This window comes from Convolutriloba macropyga, chromosome 7, assembly GCF_964194025.1.
Source record: "Convolutriloba macropyga chromosome 7, txConMacr16.3, whole genome shotgun sequence".
Classification (NCBI taxonomy): domain Eukaryota; kingdom Metazoa; phylum Xenacoelomorpha; order Acoela; family Convolutidae; genus Convolutriloba; species Convolutriloba macropyga.
Genome location: NC_134474.1, coordinates 53,700,080 through 53,727,043, shown reverse-complemented (window position 1 = coordinate 53,727,043; position 26,964 = coordinate 53,700,080). Strand labels below are relative to the sequence as shown.

The 26,964-nt window shown below is 35.6% G+C and overlaps 1 protein-coding gene across 2 annotated transcripts in view; it reads left to right on the top strand.

Annotated features, from left to right (window-relative positions):
* The window catches only part of LOC142342364 (uncharacterized), a 94,156-nt gene that overhangs the window by 8,049 nt on the left and 59,143 nt on the right, over positions 1–26,964 (top strand). Inside the window, exons 2-4 of one of the 2 annotated variants that reach the window (XM_075393666.1) lie at positions 714–899; positions 5,610–5,750; positions 14,499–14,763. In XM_075393666.1, coding sequence (XP_075249781.1) covers positions 714–899; positions 5,610–5,750; positions 14,499–14,716 — 545 coding nt within the window. In that variant the 3' untranslated portion in view covers positions 14,717–14,763. Of the gene's footprint in view, positions 1–713; positions 900–5,609; positions 5,751–14,498; positions 14,864–26,964 lie in introns of those variants that run through there. The other variant, XM_075393665.1, reaches the window with a different exon arrangement.

The following is a 26,964-nucleotide window of genomic DNA, read 5'->3' as shown; positions in this document are numbered from 1 at the left end:
CGGAATATAAAGTTTGCAATGTACCTCATGTGGCCTTTTCTGAGGTTGTAATTAAATGATAGTTACAAAAAGATGTCTTACCAGACCAGGACAAGCTGATCCCATTTTCGGTTGTGATTTTTTTTTGCTGAGATTCTGAGTTGGTCCAAGTAAACAATTGATTTTCCAGTTCTCGATTGTGATTGGTTGAAGATTTTGGATCTCATTTCAGTGGCTTGATTTGTATGAGAAATTTATTGAAATGGATGAGAAATTTTGCAACTCTTACAATTATTTATTTTACACGAATGCACACTAAAATTTTTACACGAATGAGCTGTAATTGCGCTGAAATTGTAAGAAGTGCGCTAATGATGTGCTGAAATTTTAAATTTTCAGCTCCTTTGAGAAATTTCAGCGCATTGCAGTGCATTCATAGCTTATACATAATTTCAGCGCATTCGGCGCATTTTTTTAAAGAAAAAATTGCGCTAAAATTTCAAATTTTAAGCGCCTTCTCAAAGTCTCAGCGAATTGCAGCGCATTCAGCGCTTACAAAAATGCACTGATATGGCGCTGACATCTCGACTCGGGTAATAATAATCAATTTAAACAAAGATAGTTAAAACCAACGAAGAGCATTGGGAGGGCCTAGCTAAACGTCACTAAATATTAAAAACATTTAAAACAGATCAATTTGTTGAAAAGTGACCTTAACTCTTTCCTAAATACAGAGTTGCATAATCCGATGTCTTACCTGGAGTGGGGGTGTGGAGGGAGTACATTTGTGGCACTGAAGTATGCAGACCAGGTGGTGTCAATTGAGAACTCAGAGACTTGGTGCAACAGAGTAGTCCATACCGATATTGCACAGTGCAGTATTCTCATGGGGAAACTACACTTCATATGCGTCAATGCAGGTCAGCACACACAAACAAATATTATTTAACCACTCTACTCAGTTAAGGTAAACTCAACTTTTGGAAAAGGGTTTTTACCTTAGCTTACATTATTTATTTAAGTCTAACTTAAATTTTCACCCAAACATGCTTATGGCATATTTGCCTCAAAGCAATTGCAATAACTTTTTTTTTACAAAACTAAAACTTATGATGTACTTCATTAACTCTAATTTTCCCCGTCGAGTTTGTCGAAAAAAAATGCAAGAACTGAAAAGACCACCACAAAGTGACAGCATCTGTTAGAACGCATATCGGTTAGTGCGGTGTATTGAGATCATTGGTGGATTGAGCGGTGAATTTTTTAAGAATTGCGTTCTTTTAGAAATAAAAAAATTTCAGCGCATTCTGCTGGTGATTGTGCATTTTTTCTTCAACAGTTAGATAGTGAAAACGTTTCACTGATTAACCTTTAAAAAAACCTATGCAATCTATTAAATAGTCACCTATACAATCTATTTAGTCGAACAACGAGAGATCCGATAGTTACAACATATTATTAGACCAACTTCTTGTTTCACCTAGAATGTTATCCTCAGATGCAAAAAAATGAGGCAATGCTACTGAGAGCAATGTTCAGTCTCGTAAAAAGATCAGATTGCTTTTTGACAACAAGAAAATCCATAATCTGAGTTTTAAAGAGCATTATCGCACAAACCCGGCTTCAACAATTTTCAACGAAATTTCAGCCAGAAATGGCAAGCTCTCGGTTAATTTTAGATGCAGTCATTTATCTGATCAATTTTAAGACAAGACGAAACTCAATAGAGATGAGAACATTTTGCTTGACATACTGATAATTTTGAGCACAAATGCACCGAGTTGCCGTTTCGATCATCAAGTTTCCTATCAATATTGTCCCAATTGATCATCCAAATAGGAGCGCGTTAAGTATTCAGATCAACGCTTGAACTGGCATAAATTGTTTCCAGTATCGAAATGCTTTCCTAGATCCACCGCCGAAACTAATGCCGTAAACAAGACCAAAATCAAAGATTATCGCAACGTATACAAGGCTGGAACGTTGGTTTGTTTTGTAGTACTTCGACGAAGCAGTCAAGAAAACGACAATAATGTGAAATGGAACAATTCGCAACATAGGCAAAAACGTTGTGCATCCGACGCAAATATAAACGGGCCGCAATTTCAGCCACTGATGGAGCCACGCACTATAAAAAAAACTACAATTGTATCAATGAAAGATCTGCCTTGCTGGTATGATCAGTTATTTTGTGCTATCATCTGCGTGCCATCAGTTACTTTTCCAAACGGTCACACATCAAAGGTATTTCATTTCTCTACGAAGTGTTAGGCACTATGTAATGCCTCACTCACTTACTACTTACTGCACTACAGAGGAAGAAGGGTGGAGTGCTCCTAAATGCAATTGAAAAAGTACCGACGCGGCTCATAGTAATATAATTAACAACAAATACCTTGTTACGTGTTTCAGAAAAAGAATTTAAAAAGCATTAAAAATATTTGCAGAATTGAGCTACCTAGATGACACACAAAGTCCTTTGAGTATTCATCAATGTTTTTCAAGGGATCAAAAAGCTGTCTACTCTCTTTGCACTAACACACGATCAATTGAAACAAATGAGGACATGAGTTTTTCCGAAAGCTGCCAAAGAGGAGTTTCTTAAATAAAATTTTAGAACACTTATTTCCGACTAGGCTCGGCTCCAGGAATGCCTTTTGATTAGTGTCTCAGTTTTACGAGTCAGACAATCTTTATATCAATACAAAGCTTCGTACGTGAGAAAGGACTTTATGTCAAATGAGCCTTTTACATCAAATGATTTCATTTTGAGAAATCAGAGTTCAGTTTTCCGATGAATTTTCAGCACTCGCCGCTCTCTCAGTGATCCTTGATTTCTCTGGGTTGTCATCATTAGTTCAGATTTGTCATTAGGTCAATATTTGTGTTTTAAAATGTTTTCATCTTCTAAATGCCTAAAGGCAAAAATTTTTTTGAAATAACTTATTTTTGAAAATAACTTTATGTGAAGGAATCGCTCAAAAAGAAAACATTTCTTAGTCAAGGGTTCCATGTTAAGTAAGGCGCTTAACACGCCTACAATTTTGTGGAGTAACATGCTCATTTGGCTAGCTAAAACCTAGTCTTTTCATTTAAATTGTCAATAAGCGAGAAAACGTTTTCAAATATAGTATTTCTTTAATCGAATCAAGTTGCTTTTCAAATCAAACCAAAATAGTAATCAAGCCTTGCCCTATTTGCGGAGAGTCTAAGATAACAACAGTTTCTGAAGTCGCATGCTTAGGGAAACATTTTGGATTTTAAAATGTTTTTGGTTGTACATGATTGAGTTATAGTGGATTTCAATCGGACCAAAGAGTTATTTAAATGAAAGCACTGTTTGTAATTTTTTTGAGTTCTGAGAATGAGGGTTTCTGACTACAGCTTGGATTGGCATTGACAAAAACCATCATTGACAAAAAACCAGCATTGACAAAAACAAATCAGCTAGAAAACGTAAAACGCCGTTGCAAAAACGGTTAAAAAACGTTGAAAACGGTAAAATGGTGGAAAAAACGTTGAAAAATGTTACAGAACGCCGCTTACAGTCAAAGCCAGTTTTAAAAAATGTTAGGGATGTGACAACTGAATGAAATTAATCAATGCTCAGTGAAAGTAAAATCTGCTTTAAAAGATTTTGCGATGTTTAGTGTCGGAAAGATTTTTTCAGCGGTGAATGATTTTGGTAAGGTATGCTGCGTTTTTTTAACGAATTTTATTACGTAACGAGAATTCATTATTAATTCCACCGCATTTTTCTGGTAATGTTCAAATTTTTTCAACCGCTAGAAGAGTGCGGTAGAAACTCACCGCTAAAAATTGCATCATACAAAAAGTCTCCACTTTTGCAGCATTCATTCGAAAAAAATCCCTATCTGCCACCCGGTTCGATATATGAGCTGGTGTAACTGAAAAAAAATTGTAAGATATGCACTGAATGTGCTGCAATTTCGTTAGAAATATGCTGAATGTGTTGAGTTTAATTTCAGGCACTGAATGTGCCATTTTTTCAGTCCACTCGTTTCTTACAAAATTTCAGCGCAAAGTTTCAACACAATTGTTACCTAATTTTAGTCAGCATTTAAGAAAAAAATGAGAATTTCATTGCTTTCAACACATTCCCTGCATAATTTCAACAATTGAAAAATTGTTGAAATTATGCAGTTGTTCAATTTGAGCACTTCAGAAAGAGACCTCGAACGCTTTCATCACACTCCTTACATAAAAAAAATATGGGCCATTTTTTGTTCACTGTTGTTTTTAATATAGTCAGCATGTACGCTCTTTCATCTTCTGCATTTCCAAAGATTCTGATTGCGACTAATCAATCAAAAATCTGCATGTTTCAAAAAAAACAAGGAACTTTTCTATTTCGGCCCCCAGTTTTTTATGATCCCCCGTTACAAACTATATGTTGTCATAAGCACGTTAATATGAAAGAAAACAGCACGTGCGCCTGAGGGTCATAAAAGATGTAAGCTCACTAAGCTGGGGGGTCAGAACAGAATAGATACAAAAACAATAATGCATGTTTTTGGAAAAGAGCAACTTGAAAGCGTCACACAATCGTCATGGCTCACGGAAGAAACACAACTACACTTAATTTACATAGTTTCATCCAATAGATTTATGTACTCATATGCTCCACCTGCAATAACTTCTTTATCTTAACAGTTGACAAAATTGACAAATTTATTTTTTTAATTGCTCTCAAACGAGAAGCAACTATTGTAAACGTGTGTTTTTTATGCAAGGTTTGTGCTTGACCATTTTGCGCTTTTCTTCTAAAATAATTGACTTTACCTTCTGATAGTGACTTTTTCACTCACTTCCTGATTTATGAGTGATTTCAATTGCTCCCACTCCGAGATAAATTTTGTTGTTCAAGCAAAACCGATTGTTGGCGATTATAAAACAAGGCCCTGGTAGGCGAATGGTTAAAACCTCCGGCGATGTGACAAATGACGGAATTGCACTCATGGGGTCGTGGTTCGAATCCTATCTCAAGCTATTTTTGCTGATTTAAAGAAAAATGTATTTAGGCTACAGCCCCTGAAGTAAACTGCGCCGCCTGTCATTCGAGAGCAATGTTTCCGACGTTAGTCGGTTTGCGTTTTTAAGTTTGACCTCTCTGGTGCAATGCTGCTTAGTTATGCTAAAGTTTTGCTTGTGTATGTACAGAAGTAGAAAATGTTAAAAACTCGCAAAAATGTGGACTTATGAAAAGACTTTTGCTCGACCCATGAAAAGCCCATACCGGACAAGCGCTGAAAAACATTAGCTAAAAAATAATATAATTATACGCTGAATGTGTTGACACGCGCTGAAATTATGTAAGAAATGTGTTGAAAATTGAGCACATTAGGCAGATAATTATGTAAGATTTATCCGCTCAAAAAATTTTCTTTCAACGGCTCTCAGCGCATTTCCTGCTCAACTTTCAGTAAAAATATTGACCCCGGCGCAATTACATGAAACGTCGACCCGGGCTATATTTAGGTACGTCTGCCATTTTTCACCATAACGCTATAAACTTCAGGGTTTGTGTTGAATCTTGTTGTATTATATAATGAGTGTACTGCTCTGTGACGTCCTGATATGATATTGTATATATTATTGTTTGTTTACAGGGAAGACAACAGATAGGACAGGTCTTCCTCTGGACACAACCACCTACAACTACTCTCTCTACACGAATATTATGGATCATTTCAAATACTCACCTGATTTTGTCTTCATAGATGGCAGACTGCGCATGGCTACCGCTCTAGGAACAGTTTTGAATTCTTAAAACCTTAAAAACAAATAAACTGATCAAGATTGAAGCTTTTGCATTAAAAAGGCCTCAAATGCCAGTAAAATGTTACGCGCGCATTTTGGCAAATATTCTGTTAACGACAAAAATGATCGGAATTCGCCTTTTTCGAATTCGCCGTAAGCTAGCCTTTGTCCAGTGGCATTTTAGCAAATCAAAATTGAGATTATTGAGAGTGTGCTTTTGACCCTCAAGGACAAACCACAACGATATATGCTTAAGAGAACAAAAATAGCCCTTGCAAACTAAACTTCTCTTCCATTAGAAAATGAGAGATATGTAAAAATTGAAATAACAATGCAATCGGCAAGCAACCAACACCAATAGATCAGCCTGAATCCTTTCCACCATTTCCATAACGCATAATTATACACTTTGAAACTCCTTACAAGTTAGCTGAATAGCAATCCCAACTGAAATAAGATACTGATTATCAGCGGAATAATTGAAGTGTCTATTTTCAGTCATTGGCTCTCCGGTTCTTCTTCTTCTTGAAGTGCCGTGTCAAAAGACTTTGGCAACCGTTAACGTCCTGCTTCTGACTCTGTTCATGACATCAGCGACGCTTTGAGAATTGGTCCATCGCATTATCTGATCCAGAAACTGTGTCGGGCGTCTACCACGTTTCCTTTTGCCGTCGATTTTGCACGTTGTCACAACCTGCTCAATACCTTGTTTGCGCATGATATGTCCGAAGAACGATGTTTGTCTTTGCATCACTTTCGCAAGCAGGTTCCTCGAACCAATAGTGCTTTTCACAATTTCCTCGTTCGACTTCTTTTCCTTCCAGCTTATCTTCTGCATTCGTCTCAGAAACCACATTTCAGCTGCTTCCAGTTTCTTTATGTCTGATTTCATTAGAATCCAGTTTTCACATCCATACATCATTATTGGTATGACATAACAATTCAGAATTCTGTACCTCAGTTTGAACGGCATCTTCAAGTTCGAAAGGATGCTTCTCATTTCTGTAAACGCAGTCTTCGCCTCTGCGATCCGACATTTGATATCTGTGGAGCAGCTCCCGTCAGATGTTATCCAGCTGCCAAGATATTTGAACTTCTCCGACTTGTTTAAGCGTTACTCCGTTCAACATTATTTCTGCCTTTTTTTTGTCCCAGTTGTTCATTATCATTACTTCTGTCTTCGCCGTGTTGATCTTCATACCGAGTTTTTCACTTCGCTCATATATTACGTTTAACAGGTTTTGTAGGTCTTCCTGTGAGCCCGCGATCAGTCCAGTGTCGTCGGCGAATCGGATGTTGTTTATATTGTGTCCTCCCATATTTACACCTGGTTCGTCGTCAGAGTGTCTCATATATATGAATCGCACTTTAGTACCTTTTAAACTAAACTGTGCTTGAAAACACAGTAACATACTTTTGCAACACAACATCAATTTTTTATTTGAAAAATAAAATTGAATATACCCAATCGAAGGAATAAATTGATTTCCTTTTTGTGCATTTAGACAGAAACTTACCAAACACCCAACTATTTTCTGGAAACGAATAATTAAATAAGCTTCAAATCTTATATAATAAATTTGACAGTTCTCTAACAAGTTTTCGTATATTTCATAAAGAGCGACTTCCAAACTACCACGACAAAATATGGTTCCTAGATTTTTTATGGACTCTAGTGGCTTTAGAACAACATATGAAATATTTATTGATAGCCTATAAAAACAAATTAACACGGATTTTAAAATTCATAACTCTCGAACAAATTAAAAATTTGATACACAGCGCACAGAAGATAGTCAGAGAATAGCCGCGAAAAAGACAGTTAAGATCCATTAGTTGGAAGGACCGCAAAGCCAAAACTGAAAGTGCGATTCATATATATTCCAATTTGAAAGTTTTACAGTTGAAATCAAAATTAAAACACTTATAGTCTTCGAAGAATGCAACCTTAAAATTAATTGGCTTGACTCCACTGAATCAAAATTGAAATTTTCATTTTAAATTTATTTACTGACCGCAAAAATCTTTTTTACTAGTGAGGTAAAACCATGTATTCTAGTATTCTAAAACTCATCACAATTGAACTAATACTGGTACAGATTTCATCCGTAAAATTACGTAACAGAGATAAGTCTTAGAATTTGACTGCAAATAGGTAAAGGTCACCGAAAACAGTTTCTCATTGTCTTCGTGGCGCGTGATCAAAGGGTGGTAACAAAAATTAGGAAAAAAAACAATCGGAACGCACTATCCAGCGGTCAAAATCATCAGCACCAAAAAAAGTTTGAAGGTGTACACACTAGGTGCCAATAGAAACAATCCTTTAAATGACGCATACAACAACCAGAAAATATATCCAGAAAATAAAATGAAAGACTAAGTAACAAAGAGACAATAAATATGGTAAGAAACAATCTATAGCATAAACGACTAACGTCGAAGTGTACGAAGTGCGATATGAATGAAGACGAGAACACTACGCATTTCCTAATTACCTGCCCGCATTGGACGAACGAGAGACTTGCAACTCTGGGCCACAATCCATCCTTGCGATGACTCCAAGAAACGCCTGAGGAAGGTCTGAAGTTCCTTTCTGCTGTGGGCTTTTTGGCCCCTCAACTCAAATGAGGACCACACACACACATACACACACACACACACACACACACACGCACACACACACACACACACACACACACACGCACACGCACACACACACACACACACGCACACGCACACGCACACGAACACGCACGCGCACGCGCACACACACACACACACGCGCGCGCACACACGCACACGCACACACACACACACACGCACACGCACACGCACACACACACGCACAAACACACACACACACACACACACACACACACACGCACACACACACACACACGCACACGCACACGCACGCGCACACACACACACGCACACACACACACACACGCACATGCACACACACACACACACGCACACACGCACACACACACACACACACACACACTAACGTCGAGTGTATTGCTCTCAAACGACTAGCGAGCGTTTGGCTTTGTCAGTAGCTATCTACGATCTAGCTAGGCTAGCTTAAACTTACTTGGGGGTGGGGTGTGCCTTGAGGAGATGTCAATTTCTAGGCCCCGCCCTTCACACCATGGACTTATGTCTCCGAAACAGTTTAGTTGAATTGAATACTTACAGTATGATAAGCCGAAAGGGTTGAAGAGCCCTTAACGCCCTCCGGGCGTTAGCTGTTGATTCCAGTTTTTAAGACGAAAAATCAAATGTGTCAGACGAAAAATCTTTCAGGCGAAAAATTGCATAAAAAATCACAGGACTAATATAATCACTACCAACTTCGTTTGACAGCAATTATTAAACATAGCCAGCAGAAAAAAGATTCCAATTTTTCGTAGACTTATAGTGTCAAAACGCAAATGAAAACAATGATTCTAAAAACTTGGTACTTAGTTGGGTGTCCTTATTTCATTTACACTTATTATTGTAAAGCTGCCCATAAAAAGACTTCAGTTTGAGGAAATTTTTATTCCATTACCAGAAGACGAAAAGTGGTTTTCAGAGTGAGGTAAAGCAATCGTGGACATAGAACAAGTTCATATAAGGAACAACAACGCTTCTATAAGTGTGAGAAATAATTCAAGCACACATTTCGTAACAAAATTGCTTGAAAGAGGGAAAAACTAATTTGACGTGAGCGAGACCGCCAATGGTCTCAACAAAAAAGTCGACGACAGGATACGAAAATATAGCAGGACAACTCATGAGCGACTAAAAAGATTTAAAAGAAGAGGAAAGAAGACCGAAAAATTAAAAGAACTGATTGAATCAAAATGAAAACCCCTGACCTCGCCTGAAAAGCAAAAAATCGAACATACGTAGCCAAACAAACAATGAGAGCAAATAAACTGTAGACACTCCAAGGTATTGGAAGTGTTCGAAAGGTATAAAAAACGCATGAAATTGAAAACAAAAAATTTCACACCTCAAAAATCTTGCCTGGCACATAAGGAAAAAGAGCCAGGCAAAGACAGCAGAAGCTGTCAAAGAGTTAAAATAAAGCAAAAAATTAAACATTTGCCACAAAATCGTGGTGTTAATATCACTAAAACAAACACTTTAATTATTGCTACGTCTTCTCAAAGAATCTAGCTACAAGCTGAAACAAAGTTTAATAGACCTTTTAAATGACAAAGTTTTCATAACATGAAAAAATTGAGAACTTAATACTAATTTGTTTTTTTATTCTGATGTCTTCAGTGCAAAATTTTTTCCTGCTAAAAAGCAACCAACCTGTCCCTGCTACCTTGGCGCCTAGTCGAAAAATGTCTGAACATATGAAAAACAATTGTAGGCAAAAACAAAGAAAATTATAACCATATTTTGAAAAGATTGGAAAAATTGCTTGATGTTTTCAAAAAAAGACAGCCTCGACTCAGAATGCAGCCTTGAGAAGGCATTCTTGCTCTCACAAGGTCTTTTGAAAACCCATCTAACAAAGACTTTCAAACCGAAAGAAGATTCTGAGCAAACGAGCACTTTTGGTATTATAAACTTCAAGATATTTTAATATTGAACATAGTTTTCGAGCATCTCAAGCGAAACAAGCACTTGAAGGAATACTGACGCCAGTTTAAGGCCTCTAGTGCAACTTAATTTTCCTTGAGCATTACTTGTTCATTTCAATGTTGAACTTATCGAAAAAATGTCATGATAGTACAAAAAAACATATGACAAAAGAGACAGAGCACAAATGCAATCCAATTTCTTTGAATTGTAGAAAATCGCAAAGATCAATAATTGTTCAACTCAATTACCGATTGCCTCCAAAAGCCTGCCACTATGTCAAAAGACAAAGCTTTCAACAATACCGGCAAATCTAAATACAAACCAAACAGCAAAAAAAAATGGAAACTAGCAAGACAAAAACACGTAAGGTTCGAGGGATTTAAGTTTTAGAAAAAATATTGTTCAGCTATAAACTACACAAGAACACAGCGGACGTTTAATTGACCACTTGGAGTGAAACATGACAAAGGAACTTGAAATAATGCGAAAATCATGGCTAATTTTTCCTATTTTATCAAACAAGGAAATAATCAAAACCCATTCTCTAATTGCCAAAATCTACAAAACAATTAACTTACAGGCAAGGTATACTATTTGGACAGGAAAAAATTCAACAAAAATTTGGAAAACCTTGACTGGAAAAGCACACCAAATATGCATTATGATCAAAACAGACAGAAATATTTTCACAAATCTATAGAAAACCAAAACAAAAACACTAAAACATTTGAAATTAAAGCTTTTCATTGCTGATGCTTTGAAAGACCAATGCTTTCAATCATCGACACCGGAACTAGAAAACTGATGACGTAGCAGATTGGGGAACTCTTGCCTGACATAACACAAGTTAAGGTCAAAACAAACAGCAACAATTTTCCTGAATATCGTTTCTGTTAATATCTTCAAAGCAAATATGATCTCTTAAATCCCAAACAAAGATGTACCTTCAAGTCCTGAAAAAACTTTTTGGCACCTTGAACTGAAATATTTCCAATATTACAAAAATTTTCATAAAAAAAGTGGGTGAGTTGCTGATTTGATTTTTTTTATTCTGTCTTGAAAAAAGTTTTCTCCAAAAAAATTATTACTTTCACATTCTTCTGTACAATCAGAAACCTGGCTGAACATAGGCGGGAAAAAATTTCAAAAACCGTTTGCTAAACAAATTACTAAAATTGTCACTAATTTTTTTGAAAGATGTCTTCAATTCTTTATTTGTGTCGCAAAAACCAATCCCTTATGTCCTCCAAAAAAAACAGATTTCTCTAAAATTTAGAAAGCTGAACTTTCCTCAAAAAAAGTCTCCAAAAATGGCAAAAAAAAATCAGTGCCAAATTTCATTACCAATACACAACAATTAAACAGACATGGAAAGCAACACTAACTTCAACGAGACCTGTAAAAACTGTGGGTGACGTCAAAATGTAAAAAAAAAAATGTTGGAAAACTTGAAAATTCCCGCATCACTTAAGGCTCAAAAACTATTAAATTTAATTCACTCGTTCCCAGCAACTTACCACACTTTGCTTTCACCCAGAATAGGTTCTCAAATTAAACACAGGGTTCTATATCTGTTTATCCCGTTTCGAAAGCTGAAATTCATTAAAAAGATGAGTGAACTGTCAAAAAGAGACAGATTGCCAACACAATCCGAAATCTGCAGATTTTTAAAAAAGCAAAGCACCAAAACTATCCAAATTATTAGGATTGTACAAAAGACAGAGCACACGAGCTTTCCAATTTCCTGAGATAATAAGAAACCAACAGACGGCCAACAATAATTCACTCAGCTATTAATAATAAGAAGCCTTAAGTATATTATGTATCGAAGTGTTTAATTCTGCATCGCTATAAGGCCAGTTTAACAAATACGGGAAAGTTTGAATTAATTGATGAGTTTCCGAAAACAAATAAAACCTAAGTCAAAAATGCCTTTAGCTAAAGGCTTAAAACATCGAGTAAAATATATTTTCCGTCAAAACCTGAGAGAAAGTGAATAGGCAACAAATACAAATAAGAGACTTCAAAAATCAACCAACATTTTTTACCTAGAAATTCCCTGAAGACTAAATCACACAAGCATTAGCTACAATCTGAATCGAACTGTAAGCTCACGTTCGCCTCACAATAAAGCCAACGCCTATGAAATTGCGAATAAATTACAAGAAAAACATCAACTGATCGAAGTCGGACAAATGGCTCTCAAACAACAAGCAGGGCAATTTAATCCAGGGAGGTTGCAAAAGAGATAATTTTTAGTGCCAAAAAATTGACCAATGAGGGTTTCAAAACCTTGGCCTCCAGCGAAGGAGACTGCAGCATTCACCACTCTAGTATCATGTCTTTCCGCTAGTTTTTGTTACAATTGCGTAGAGAGCAATTGAGCAATAAGAGCAATTTAGGTCAGGCAAAACTGAAGGAGTCAAGCGTGAAGAAGTCACCCAAAAAGAAACAAGAAGTCACCCAAGCAAAAATGCCCTAAAACAAAAGCGTCAAGCAAAAACTATTAAAAGGCGCATACGTTTAAAACATTTGCTTCAAACTCCGTTCGAGAGCAATTAAACATGCCACGAATACGGGCAAAAGGAAAATACGTAGCAATGAGGTCAATAAACGCATCAACTTTCAACTAAAGCATTTAATGGGTTTGTCAATGTCTCGTTAGAAACCCAAAGGGACCTGTCAATAATGAGAAGTGAAAAATTCTCGTTTGAAAAAAAGCTAAGTTATCAAAAAGCGAAAATTTTTGTTGAAGCTGTCAAATAAAAAGTTCGGTTAATCAGTTATCACCTCGTAAAAGTGGGTAAAACGCAGTATCACCGAACAATTCAATCAATTTTCTTTAAAAATTTTACTAAAATAATAATAGTAAAATAATAAAAAGGGACAAAAATAAAGATCCCCATGTTCACAAAACTTTGATCCTCACAACTCTGCTCTTTATGACGCGCTTTTTAATGATACAAACATCATCTGTCAAATCTGATTGAGCAAAAAAACATTTGAGCATAGTTCCTCACCAATTTTGTGGGTCGGAACAACGAAGTCGTGCTCCATTTTAGTTTTGTCGACAGTCCAACATGTACTGAACATCAAAAGAGTGATTAACAAATCTCATGTAGTTCTTTTGCTGCTGAGTGTTCTCAGAACTCATAGGGGTTAGACCTCTGCATTGTACTTCTGCATTTTACGTATATTAGCTATTACAATTTAAAAAACAAATTGACTAACGTCGGACAAATTCCTCTTGTGCGACAGGCGCGGTATTTAATTCACAGGGGAATTATCCTACATAAATGTTTATTGGTGTAAACTTTTCCGACCAAGCACGTTTTCGAGCCTTTGACATCCGGCGTAAAAAACTGCTTCACTAACCTCTCGTCTATCAGGCTCTTCTTCTAGCATCTTACAATCATTTTTATTTTATTTTAGCAACACTTAATTTCTGAATAGCAACTTAGTTAACGCAAAAATCAGGAAGTCAGGCGAGAAAAAGTCACTCAAGAAAAGAAATCGAAAGAGAGTTCTAGAACAAAACGGCCAAGCAAAAATTTAGCATAAAAAAACACACGTTTACAATAATTGCTGCAAATTTCGAGTGCATTAACAAATAATAATCCAGTAAACAGAAATGATAACTAATAAAATGGGTGTTTCCTATTGTGCCCTTCAGTAATTGGTCAATTACGAGCCATAATTCAGTTCATTCATTTGTTCAAGCTACACCGTTTGCCTGCTACACTATAGTCTTTGCCTTCACTTGTCATAGTAAAGTTCCAGGGATTTTACTAGGTAAAAGAGACGAGCAACCCAAAATGTTTGAATTTAGCAATGACAACAATTTTTAGATTGCCTATTTCAATCTTCCCCACTCTCATTTGAGGATACATTTAAAAAGTTTGATGAAACCCTATAGAGCATTAGAAAATTATCTCCAAAATTTTGGGAAAAAATATCAAAACGGCGGTGAAAGTTGAAATGGAATTTTTGTCTGGCCTCAATATAAACGTCGCAAGGCAGCTTAATTGATATTGCAATAAGAACAAAGTTTCGCAGTACGCTCTAAGCAAATAACGAGAACACAGCTTTAAACAGCGTGTTCTCGAGATTTTCCGTAAAATCGATTAAAACTGTTCCTGTAATTGTGGCAGCGTCGTTAAAAATATCTAAAGTTAACAGCATAACACTAGTTCACGATTACTACGACAGGCCAGGACTATTCCAGGACTTAGAGAGGTTCTTCACCTCGGACGAGAACTATGAGCGGAGAGAAAAACAGACAATGGCCGTTTTTAGACGACGTAAAATTATCGACCAAAATGAGTGGAACATTGCCTGGCAGAAGTACAATCAATCATTGATGGATTGAGCAAAGCTAGCTCAAATGAAGCAGACTTTTTGCCACCCTACTCGCTGGTGCTTAGTACCATTGTAGATAAACTATGAGAGTGGCCACCATTTTGAATTGGGGGATTGTATTGACCAGGCCCTGAAATATGCGATTAGTTTCCATGCCGTTTTTGTTCCAACCCTGGGTGGAATGGAGTTTAGGAACTTTATACCAGACGCGCCTTTTTTGTAGAGCCAAATTTGACCCCCAGATATCTCTTGCGGGGAGATTTAAAATTTGTATCACTGGAAAGCCTTTGAAAAGCTGAATCACTTGTTGCAGAGACTGCCCATTTTTTTAAATAGCCTCGAAGCGATAGCGGCTATTATTGGGGACATCGTGGTTTTTACAATTCAAAGACTTTGAATTGTATTGGGGCGCTGTCTTTTTTTTAAGATCTGTTCACACATTTTCATGATTTTTGAAGTCAAATTGGAGTAGTGATTTTGGTCACGCCGAAACAGGAAGTGGAGCAAAAAAGCGAGTGGTTTTGCGGCGTGAAATTTTTTCGCTCTAAATTTAAAGTAGTCAGAAAACGGTGTTTGAACAAAAATTCGCTTTCTCGCTAGTGGTTTTTTGTTCACATGCGGCAATTTCACTTTGATGTTTACTGTTTTTTCGATTTTTTGGATCGGATTTTTTTCTAAATGGTTTTCCCAATCCGTTCATAGTCCGTTCTAGGTCTAGTTTTCTGTTTAGTCAATGAAAATTCTTTGAATTGTACGTCAGGACTTGTCCTGCTATGTTTTTTTAATTCGTCGTCTCCATCGATGATTCTTACGACCTGACTTCTTGGAATTGACTTCTTGGAATTGACTTCAGTGATTTCTATTGCTTTGCAGTTAAAATTTGTGTACGTGACATTGTTTCTGCTTTTAGGTAAATTGCGTGACTTACCTCACTCAAAAATTTGACTTCTGAACTCACTTATGGAACTTTAATTTTTTATGAAGATTTACTAGTTAATAGTGTGCATCTAAGTAGTGCCAATCTTATATGCCCTAATTCGTGATTATTAGTCTTGAGTTTTTGATTTCGAATATCAATTTTGAAATAGCTCTTTAAGGGCTTTTCCTTATAGAACGTATGTGTCAAAAAATTGACAGTCCGAAGCTAACCCAAAAAGTCTAGTGGTCTATTAAAGAACTGGTGGTCGATCTGTCTATCTTATTTCTTTAGGTGTTTCAATTCCTGGAAGGTCACTAGCGTCTATCGCGGCTATTTTCCGGCAATCTGCCGGCTATGTTTACTTCTTGAGGGAATAATGAACTTTAAGGTTCTCGAAATTTTTCACTTTTCTCTAGTCACCTTTTCACGTTTCAAATACGCTTACATACTAAAATCGGATACCTACAATTAGATATTCATAAAATCAAGATAAGATAATTATTAGAGCTTCAATAAATATTAAGAAATAGGCTAGGAAAAATGGAACAAATTCAGCAAAATTCAACAGATGACGCACATACTACTGCAAATTCGCATAGTTCTGCTATTAAACATTTGTTCAACTTAAATTATCATATTTTCATATTACAAAAACTATTTTTAACTTTTAAAAGTGAACTCCTTTTGAATTTATATTTCAAGCAAAGTTTTCCAAAACTGCTTTTACTCAAATTTCCCTGAAAAAGATTGGCTTTCCAGGTGATAGTAGGGTTAAAATGAAACATTTCAACAATGTTTTTTTAAGCTTTTTTTCTCCAGAGCAGCCCTTAAAACGCATAGATACCTCGGTTTGGTCTATAGTTTAAATTCATGTAGTTAAATTTCTTCTAAGTAGGTCTAACTCATTTCAATCTCTTTGATATTTCATTTTTTTGATTTTTTTAGTTCCATTTTTAGTCATTTTAGAACAAAAATGCAACCAACTATCAAGGCTGTTCGTGGTTATTGGTGAATCCATTCCAATTGTAGCTGGAGAACTATTTTCTCATAGTTTGGTGGGTTGGAACATTGAAGGAACGCATATTACTGATCCACCCTGTTGTTTGTATCCTAGTTTTGTGATTAACTTTTCAATTGATTGAAAAATTGATTCTAAAAAATAGAGAACAAGATGAGAAAAGAAAAAAAGTTACTGACTAATAGCCGCACAGCGATAGCTGGGGCTATTATTGGCCTTCTCTTGGTTTTTTAATAGCCGCACAGCGATAGCTGGGGCTATTATTGGCCTTCTCTTGGTTTTTTACAATTCAAAGAATTTGAATTGTATTGGGGCGCTGTCTCTTTTTTTTTAAGATCTGTTAACACATTTTCATGATTTTTGAAGTCAAATTGGAGTAGTGATTTTGGTCACGCCGAAACAGGAAGTGGAGCAAAAAAGCGAGTGGTTTTGCGGCGTGAAATTTTTTCGCTCTAAATTTAAAGTAGTCAGAAAACGGTGTTTGAACAAAAATTCGGTTTCTCGGTAGTGGTTTTTTGTTCACATGCGGCAATTTCACTCTGATTTTTACTGTTTTTTCGATTTTTTGGATCGGATTTTTTTGTAAATGGTTTTCCCAATCCATTTATAGTCTGTTCTTGATCAAGTTTTCTGTTTAGTCAATGAAAATTCTTTGTATTGTACGTCAGGACTTGTCCTGCTATGTTTTTTATTTCGTCGTCATGATTTTTGTTACGACCATATGACGTCACAGCCACTTTTTGATCATTCGTTCATGCAATTTCAACTGAATTGCATGTGTGACGTCATTTTTCGCTCTTAGTGGAGCGAGTTTTTTGTTCATGCGCGTGATTAAATTTTTGGTCACACTTGACTTACCTCACTCTCAAAAATGACTTCCTCACTTTGAAATTGACTTTTATTTACTTTAATTCAAAGAGATAAGGTCAAATGGGTATGTGTCACTCCAAATGAAGGTTATTTGAGATCAGCTAATAGAGGCAGCAATAACTTATACAGATTTTTAATCAAAATATAACAGATCAGCCTTCAATGAAAAGACGAATTTTTTTGGTCTGTCCTTTTTACTGTTTTTTTAAACTGTCGATCTACGAATCTATTGCGGCTATTTTCTGGCAATCTGCCAGCTATGTTTTTTTATTTCTTCGTCATGAATTTTGTTACGACCATATGACGTCACAGTAACTTTTTGTTCATTCGTTCATGCAATTTCAACTGAATTGCATGCGTGACGTCATTTTTCGCTCTTAGTGGAGCGAGTTTTTTGTTCATTCGCGTGATTAAATTTTTGGTCACACTTGACTTACCTCACTCTCAAAAATGACTTCCTCACTTTGAAATTTTCTTTTATTTATATTAATTCAAAGAGATAAGGTCAAATGGGTGTGTGTCACTCTAATTAAAGGTTATTTGAGGTCAGCTAATAGAGGAAGCAATAACTTATACAGATTTTTAATCAAAAAATAACAGATCAGCCTTCAATGAAAAGACGAATTTTTTTGGTCTGTCCTTTTTACTGTTTTTTTAGACTGTCGATCTACGAATCTATTGCGGCTATTTTCTGGCAATCTGCCAGCTATGTTTTTTATTTCGTCGTCATGAATTTTGTTACGACCATATGACGTCACAGTAACTTTTTGTTCATTCGTTCATGCAATTTCAACTGAATTGCATGTGTGACGTCATTTTTCGCTCTTAGTGGAGCAAGTTTTTTTGTTCATGCGCGTGATTAAATTTTTGGTCACACTTGACTTACCTCACTCTCAAAAATGACTTCCTCACTTTGAAATTTTCTTTTATTTATATTAATTCAAAGAGATAAGGTCAAATGGGTGTGTGTCACTCTAAATGAAGGTTATTCGAGAGCAGCTAATAGAGGCAGCAAAAACTTATACAGATTTTTAATCAAAATATAACAGATCAGCCTTCAATGAAAAGACGAATTTTTTCGGTCTGTCTTTTTGCTGTTTTTTTAGATTGCCGATCTACGAATCTATTGCGGCTATTTTCTGGCAATCTGCCAGCTATGTTTTTTTTTATTCCGTCATGATTTTTGTTACGACCATATGACGTCACAGTAACTTTTTGTTCATTCGTTCATGCAATTTCAACTGAATTGCATGTGTGACGTCATTTTTCGCTCTTAGTGGAGCGAGTTTTTTTGTTCATGCGCGTGATTAAATTTTTGGTCACACTTGACTTACCTCACTCTCAAAAATGACTTCCTCACTTTGAAATTTTCTTTTATTTATATTAATTCAAAGAGATAAGGTCAAATGGGTGTGTGTCACTCTAATTAAAGGTTATTTGAGGTCAGCTAATAGAGGAAGCAATAACTTATACAGATTTTTAATCAAAAAATAACAGATCAGCCTTCAATGAAAAGACGAATTTTTTTGGTCTGTCCTTTTTACTGTTTTTTTAGACTGTCGATCTACGAATCTATTGCGGCTATTTTCTGGCAATCTGCCAGCTATGTTTTTTATTTCGTCGTCATGAATTTTGTTACGACCATATGACGTCACAGTAACTTTTTGTTCATTCGTTCATGCAATTTCAACTGAATTGCATGTGTGACGTCATTTTTCGCTCTTAGTGGAGCGAGTTTTTTTGTTCATGCGCGTGATTAAATTTTTGGTCACACTTGACTTACCTCACTCTCAAAAATGACTTCCTCACTTTGAAATTTTCTTTTATTTATATTAATTCAAAGAGATAAGGTCAAATGGGTGTGTGTCACTCTAAATGAAGGTTATTCGAGAGCAGCTAATAGAGGCAGCAAAAACTTATACAGATTTTTAATCAAAATATAACAGATCAGCCTTCAATGAAAAGACGAATTTTTTCGGTCTGTCTTTTTGCTGTTTTTTTAGATTGCCGATCTACGAATCTATTGCGGCTATTTTCTGGCAATCTGCCAGCTATGTTTTTTTTTATTTCGTCATGATTTTTGTTACGACCATATGACGTCACAGTAACTTTTTGTTCATTCGTTCATGCAATTTCAACTGAATTGCATGTGTGACGTCATTTTTCGCTCTTAGTGGAGCGAGTTTTTTGTTCATGCGCGTGATTAAATTTTTGGTCACACTTGACTTACCTCACTCTCAAAAATGACTTCCTCACTTTGAAATTGACTTTTATTTACTTTAATTCAAAGAGATAAGGTCAAATGGGTATGTGTCACTCCAAATGAAGGTTATTTGAGATCAGCTAATAGAGGCAGCAATAACTTATACAGATTTATAATCAACATATAACAGATCAGCCTTCAATGAAAAGACGAATTTTTTGGTCTGTCCTTTTTACTGTTTTTTTAGACTGTCGATCTACGAATCTATTGCGGCTATTTTCTGGCAATCTGCCAGCTATGTTTTTTATTTCGTCGTCATGAATTTTGTTACGACCATATGACGTCACAGTAACTTTTTGTTCATTCGTTCATGCAATTTCAACTGAATTGCATGTGTGACGTCATTTTTCGCTCTTAGTGGAGCGAGTTTTTTTGTTCATGCGCGTGATTAAATTTTTGGTCACACTTGACTTACCTCACTCTCAAAAATGACTTCCTCACTTTGAAATTTTCTTTTATTTATATTAATTCAAAGAGATAAGGTCAAATGGGTGTGTGTCACTCTAAATGAAGGTTATTCGAGAGCAGCTAATAGAGGCAGCAAAAACTTATACAGATTTTTAATCAAAATATAACAGATCAGCCTTCAATGAAAAGACGAATTTTTTCGGTCTGTCTTTTTGCTGTTTTTTTAGATTGCCGATCTACGAATCTATTGCGGCTATTTTCTGGCAATCTGCCAGCTATGTTTTTTTTTATTTCGTCATGATTTTTGTTACGACCATATGACGTCACAGTAACTTTTTGTTCATTCGTTCATGCAATTTCAACTGAATTGCATGTGTGACGTCATTTTTCGCTCTTAGTGGAGCGAGTTTTTTGTTCATGCGCGTGATTAAATTTTTGGTCACACTTGACTTACCTCACTCTCAAAAATGACTTCCTCACTTTGAAATTGACTTTTATTTACTTTAATTCAAAGAGATAAGGTCAAATGGGTATCTGTCACTCCAAATGAAGGTTATTTGAGATCAGCTAATAGAGGCAGCAATAACTTATACAGATTTATAATCAACATATAACAGATCAGCCTTCAATGAAAAGACGAATTTTTTGGTCTGTCTTTTTTGCTGTTTTTTTTAGACTGCCGATCTACGAATCTATTGCAAATATTTTCTGGCAATCTGCCAGCTATGTTTTTACAAAATTTTCAGAATAATGTGTTCTGCGATCTTTGCATAATGTAAAGCTTTGTTTATTATTAACTGCTCTGACGAAAGTATGAAGCTATTATAATAAACGTGTTGGTCTTTTATGCAAAATCTTCACTTGATGGATTTGTCTTTTTGAGTGACTTTTGCGTCCTTGACGTTTTCGTAATGCGTGATCTAAAATTCTCTCATTCGCAATTATAAGCTGAACTCAAATGGCGGCAGTTCACTACTAAAAGTCAAATGAAATGTGCGAAATAAAATTGCATTCTTTTTCACTTTTAATAGTCAGCTGCCACCAACAGTTAATCTCATTGAAATTCTGAGTCAGCGCAACTCAACACGCAAAAATCAAAACGTCAACTAGCTCAATAGATAGTCAGACGAAAACCAAGTTGTCAATAAAAAGACTGACCGGATACAAATTATTTGCTTCAAGAGCATCTTCGTTTAAGACAAGCTAATAGATTAAACGAGCCGATAATGCAGTTCAACAATAACCAATTTCTTACGAGATGAGCCTTCAAAAAAAGCAGGAATTTAAAAATACGAGAATGAAATCATGTACGAGAATAAAGTCATATCCACCATTAGTTCTTAACTTGAGTAAACAACAGACATATACAACTCTTTATTCTGTAGAAAGCAATTGGGACCTGTCATTGAGACTAAGGCATAAGGAAACAAAATAAAAAACAGGTGAAACAATTGACGAAATTATGAAGCCAATAAAACTATTTTGAAGCCATTAAAAATAAATTTCTTGTTCCGACCCCAAATGGTCAGTCGATATTGGAAGATCGATACACTCATCGAAGAGGGTTGGTATCATTAGAACGCCCGTCCATCGTAGAAAAATAATTAGTTTTTTAATTTTGATTTTTACACGGAGTTAGCGAGGTTTGACGGGTTTTCGTTGTTTGTTGATATTTTCCTTAGTTTTACCCATTTTTTCTCTTAAATAAATGTCAAATTAGATACGTCAGTCTTGTTGGTTTCAACTCTATGACAACAGAAGGTTGTTCACATGTTTGATCTAACTTTTTGGAAAATAAATTTGCTGAACTTTCTAAAATTCATCCTTTCATCTGAATAATGAGACTGGGTTACAAATTGACAAAAAAATTAACCAAAAGGGTAAAGTTTAAGAATATATTTTTAGAAATCATTATTTTTTGTAATGCGTGATCTAAAATTCTCTCATTCGCAATTATAAGCTGAACTCAAATGGCGGCAGTTCAGTACTAAAACTCAAATGAAATGTGCGAAATAAAATTGCATTCATTTTCACTTTTAATAGTCAGCTGCCACCAACAGTTAATCTCATTGAAATTCTGAGTCAGCGCAATTCAACACGCAAAAATCAAAACGTCAACTAGCTCAATAGATAGTCAGAAGAAAACCAAGTCGTCAATAAAAAAGACTGACAGGATACAAAATATTTGCTTCAAGAGCATCTTCGTTTAAGAGCAGCTAATAGATTATACGAGCCGATAATGCAGTTCAACAATAACCAATTTCTTACGAGATGAGCCTTCAAAAAAGGCAGGAATTTGAAAATACGAGAATGAAATCATATACGAGAATAAAGTCATATCCACCATTAGTTTTTAACTTGAGTAAACAACAGACATATACAATTCTTTGTTCTGTAGAAAGCAATTGGGACCTGTCATTGAGACTAAGGCATAAGGAAACAAAATAAAAAAACAGGTGAAACAATTGACGAAATTATGAAGCCAATAAAACTATTTTGAAGCCATTAAAAAAACATTTCTTGTTCCGACCCCAAATGGTCAGTCGATATTGGCAGATCGATACACTCATCGAAAAGGGTTGGTATCATTAGAACGCCCGTCCATCGTAGAAAAACAATTAGTTTTTTTAATTTTGATTTTTACACGGAGTTAGCGAGGTTTGACGGGTTTTCGTTGTTTGTTGATATTTTCCTTAGTTTTACCCATTTTTTCTCTTAAATAAATGTCAAATTAGATACGTCAGTCTTGTTGGTTTCAACTCTATGACAAAAGAAGGTTGTTCAAATGTTTGATCTAACTTTTTGGAAAATAAATTTGCTGAACTTTTTAAAATTCAACCTTTCATCAGTAATGGCCCGATATTAGCTTCTTTAGCCACTTCGTTTAAATTTGCCGAATTAACAAGCCTTCAAACTGATGACAGTTTTACTTGCGCTTCCTTTGAGGGTTTTTGCATTAAAATCGCCCCAGTTTTTGGCTTTTTTAACTCGAAAATTATCCAAAATGCATCATTTATTTTTGGTTTTTCACTTATATAGATTTTTTGTCAAATTACTCCTATCCATAGTACTCGGAACAATTAAGTGCCTATAGATAACGACCAGTAATAGCAAGGCTAGTTTTGGTTTAACCTTTGTTTTTCACAGTCCAGAAATAATTCGGATTGCAATCAGTCGCTGTCATTTTTTGCATTTTATAATATTAGTTAAAGAACATAACAATCTAAATAAAGGCAAACTAATGACCGATCCAATTCAATTCCCAATGATTTTCAAGGAAACCTATTCCTTTTGTTAGTCGAAAGCTTACGGTCGTTTTGCCTTTTAAACTTGTTTTCGAAAAAGAAAATGGATGGATTATTGAGCTTTGCCACTTTTTTCTTTATTGGATCAGCTTGTAAATTAAAGTCAGCAAAAACAGGTCGGATCGTCTTTCTAAAGGATCAAAAATTAATATCTAGTGCGGTTTCACATTTTACGTAATGGTTTTTCGGCTTGATACAAGTTTTCGCAAAAAAATACAATTTCTGTACATTTTTCCGCATTTAAGGTTTTTTGTCTGAACATATGAAATTTTTCACTGAAAAGATTATGATTTCAACGCTTTCGACACCGTCTTCTAGCAGAATTTAAAAGATTTTTTGTCTTCATTTGTAATTCTTTTTGTAATGGTATGAAAAATGCTGTATAATTGCACGGCTTAGCAGCTTCCTTTGGATGACAAGGGAAACCATTCACTGATTAATGTTCAGCTAAAGCTTTTCATAACATCGGAATCAAATTTCAATTAATTATAGACATATTTTTAACCTAGCTTTTTAAAGTTCTTTTTTGTTTACTTGCTACCCAGTGTCAGTAATTACAGGTAGCAAATCACATTATTGGTATTTTTGCAAAAAAAAGTGTCTGTACTTATTTTCCTTTTTGTACACTTATGGCGCTCTGAAAAAAGAGATCTCAATAGCTTTCCTAGGAGAAAGAAATGAACGTATTTAATAGCCTAGGTTCTTATTACTTTGAAAATTAATGATTTCGAAAAAATATATTCTTAAACTTTACCCTTTTGGTTCACTTTTTGTCAATTTGTAACCCAGTCTCATTATTCAGAGGGCCAAATGATTATATCTATTTTTCGCGATCAAATTATGGTTTTAACGGCTTCGATGCCATTTAAATTTTTGCTTTTCGTCTGTATTTGTTGTTTGTTTTTGAAGACGTACGACATATCCTGATTATGGCAGTGCTCAATGTCTTCATGTGGAGGTATGAAAATACAAAATCCTACTTAAAGAAATGATATCGAAAATTGATATGGAATGGTTTTCATTACTTGAAATTATTTGTTTTCAAATGTAAACGTATATTTTAACTTCGCCATTTCTTGTCTTTACTCTCTGCTTCTTACCGAGTCCCATAAAGGGCTGGTCTCATGTTTTTTTCCTGTACAAATTAATTTGTTTACCATAGGTTTTAATTGATGCTAGTTTGACTTTGTAATTGAGTTTCATTCTTCTAAAAATAGACCTTGAATTTTGGATGTTAATAGCGTTGTTGTCATTTGATTTTGTTGTTTGTCTGGTCTTGTAGTCTTATTAATAGCAGGTCTCATTTGTCCTCTGTGGCATTATCTCTCCCTCATTTTTTTCTATCTCTACCTCTGCCTTCTATCTCTCCCCATTTGGTAGACAATTAAGCCAACAATGCGGATGAGCGGGGTTGGAACACTATGTAGAAAGGCATATTGCCAAGCCTCCATTTTAAAGGAGAATAATCTTTATGTTCTCGTCAGTGTAAACGTCAAGGGGACCTGTAATTGAAGGGACTACCAGAAAAGACAAACAACCACATATATTACTGTTCAAAATCAAAAATTTTTAATGAAAGCAGTGTCCAAGTCAGAAAAATCAGTTGAAAAGTACTAATGAAGAACTTCATGTTTTGCTTTCCATAAAAGTGTGTGGGATTTGTCATTGATTTGGATGTGTTACAACTTCATCCGAATATTTAGATTGCCACTACAGAACTCTTACGGATTGCAGACTCTTACTGCAACAAGAATAAGTTCAGGAAAAAATGAACTCCAATTAAAAAGGGTGAGAAAGTTTTTGAAGCCATTAAAACAATAAGCTCTTCACTCAAAACTTTAAATAAACTTCAATGGTATTCTTTTAAATGACAAGGGCATCTATCAAATTTCAGATAATGAGACAAGACTTCAAAAAAATCCCAAATATAAAGAAATATCAGAAACATGCAAAATATCCAAAAAAAAATATGAAAACTTGTAGTATCAAAGCAAATGAAACCATTAACGATCAACAAAAGTTCTTTAATATATTAAATATACCTCAATAAGAAACCAATAAGAGCTGTAATTAGTCAGAATAGGTTTCAAGCCTATAAGAGAACCGAATCAAGGCAAAAGCAGACAATTTATAAAATTTTGCGGAAAAAAGGTCGCAGCTAACAAAATTATAAGAGACTCCCAAAACTTCAGATATGTTCAGTTTTTCTTTATAATGCCTAATGGAGTTGTCATTATTGCAATAATAAATCATAAGACTGCAAATGGAGCAGGCAAAACTCAAAAATTTACTAAAGCTTCGACACAAAACATAAACCGACAAATGTCGAAAGAATTGTTGAACGACAGGCGAGAAAATTTAATTCAGGGGCTGTACCCTAGATCAATTTTTCTTCATGGGTGCAAAAACCTATCCCCCGCCGTGATTCGAACCACTAACCTCCCGATCCACAACCACACGCACTCACGAAAGAGTGAAAAAGTCACTTGAGAAGTCAAAGAAAGTTCTAGAAGAAAAGCGCAAAATTGTCAAGCAAAAAATTTGCATAAAAAGACACGTTTACAATAATTGCTATGAACTTCGTTCAAGAGCAATTAAACAGTGTCTCGGCCATAAAAAACATAAGCCATTCTCTTAAAACTATATATATTCATAAGGTATCATTTACACGAGAATGGGATTTTATTAATGGATCCTTGATAGGAAATTACATTTCAAATCCTTTAGATTGCACAAATGAAAGGTGAGACCGAAACTAGCGTTTCTATCGCTGAGTGTCTTTTCAAAACATAACCTACTAACGTCGGGCGATCTGCTTTCGAACAAGCCGCGAGCAGTTGGCTTTGTCAGTAGCTAGCCAACGGCTTAGTGAGGCTAGGTTTAGCTGAATTGAATAGGCGTGAGGTGAGCACAGGGGTGGCGGGCAGCAGTGGTGGTGGGGGGGGGGGGGGTGAGGAAACGCTGGGAGGGCGGTTTTTGGCTGCCCTTACGACCTGAACGATGTGCAGGGGTGGGGATTGGGGGAGGGATGAAGTGAGAGGGGGTTGGGTGTGAGTGTGGGAAGAGGTGGATCAACCTTCAAGATCCCACTTTCACAACATATAATTCTCCAAAAGAGTTTCTGCTAATCGCATACATGGAGAAGAGTGATGAGCTGAAAGGCTCTATGAGCACGTAATGCTTGCTGGGCGCTCCCTGTTTATCCAGTTTTTGACGACGAAAAGTCGAACGGGTCAGGTCAGAGGCAAAATCGATCAAGCGAAAAATCGCATAAAAAAAGACTGACAGGACCAATATAAAATGGTACAAACTTCGTGAGACCAATTAAACACGTAATTGGTCCAAATCCCAGCAACGCACATAACTTGAAACAACAAATTTATAAATAAAATCCATAAAATTGAACAAAAATGGCGCTTCAAATAGAAAAAAAAACCACGTCAAATCAAATAGGTTTCCATAATACATTTAAACC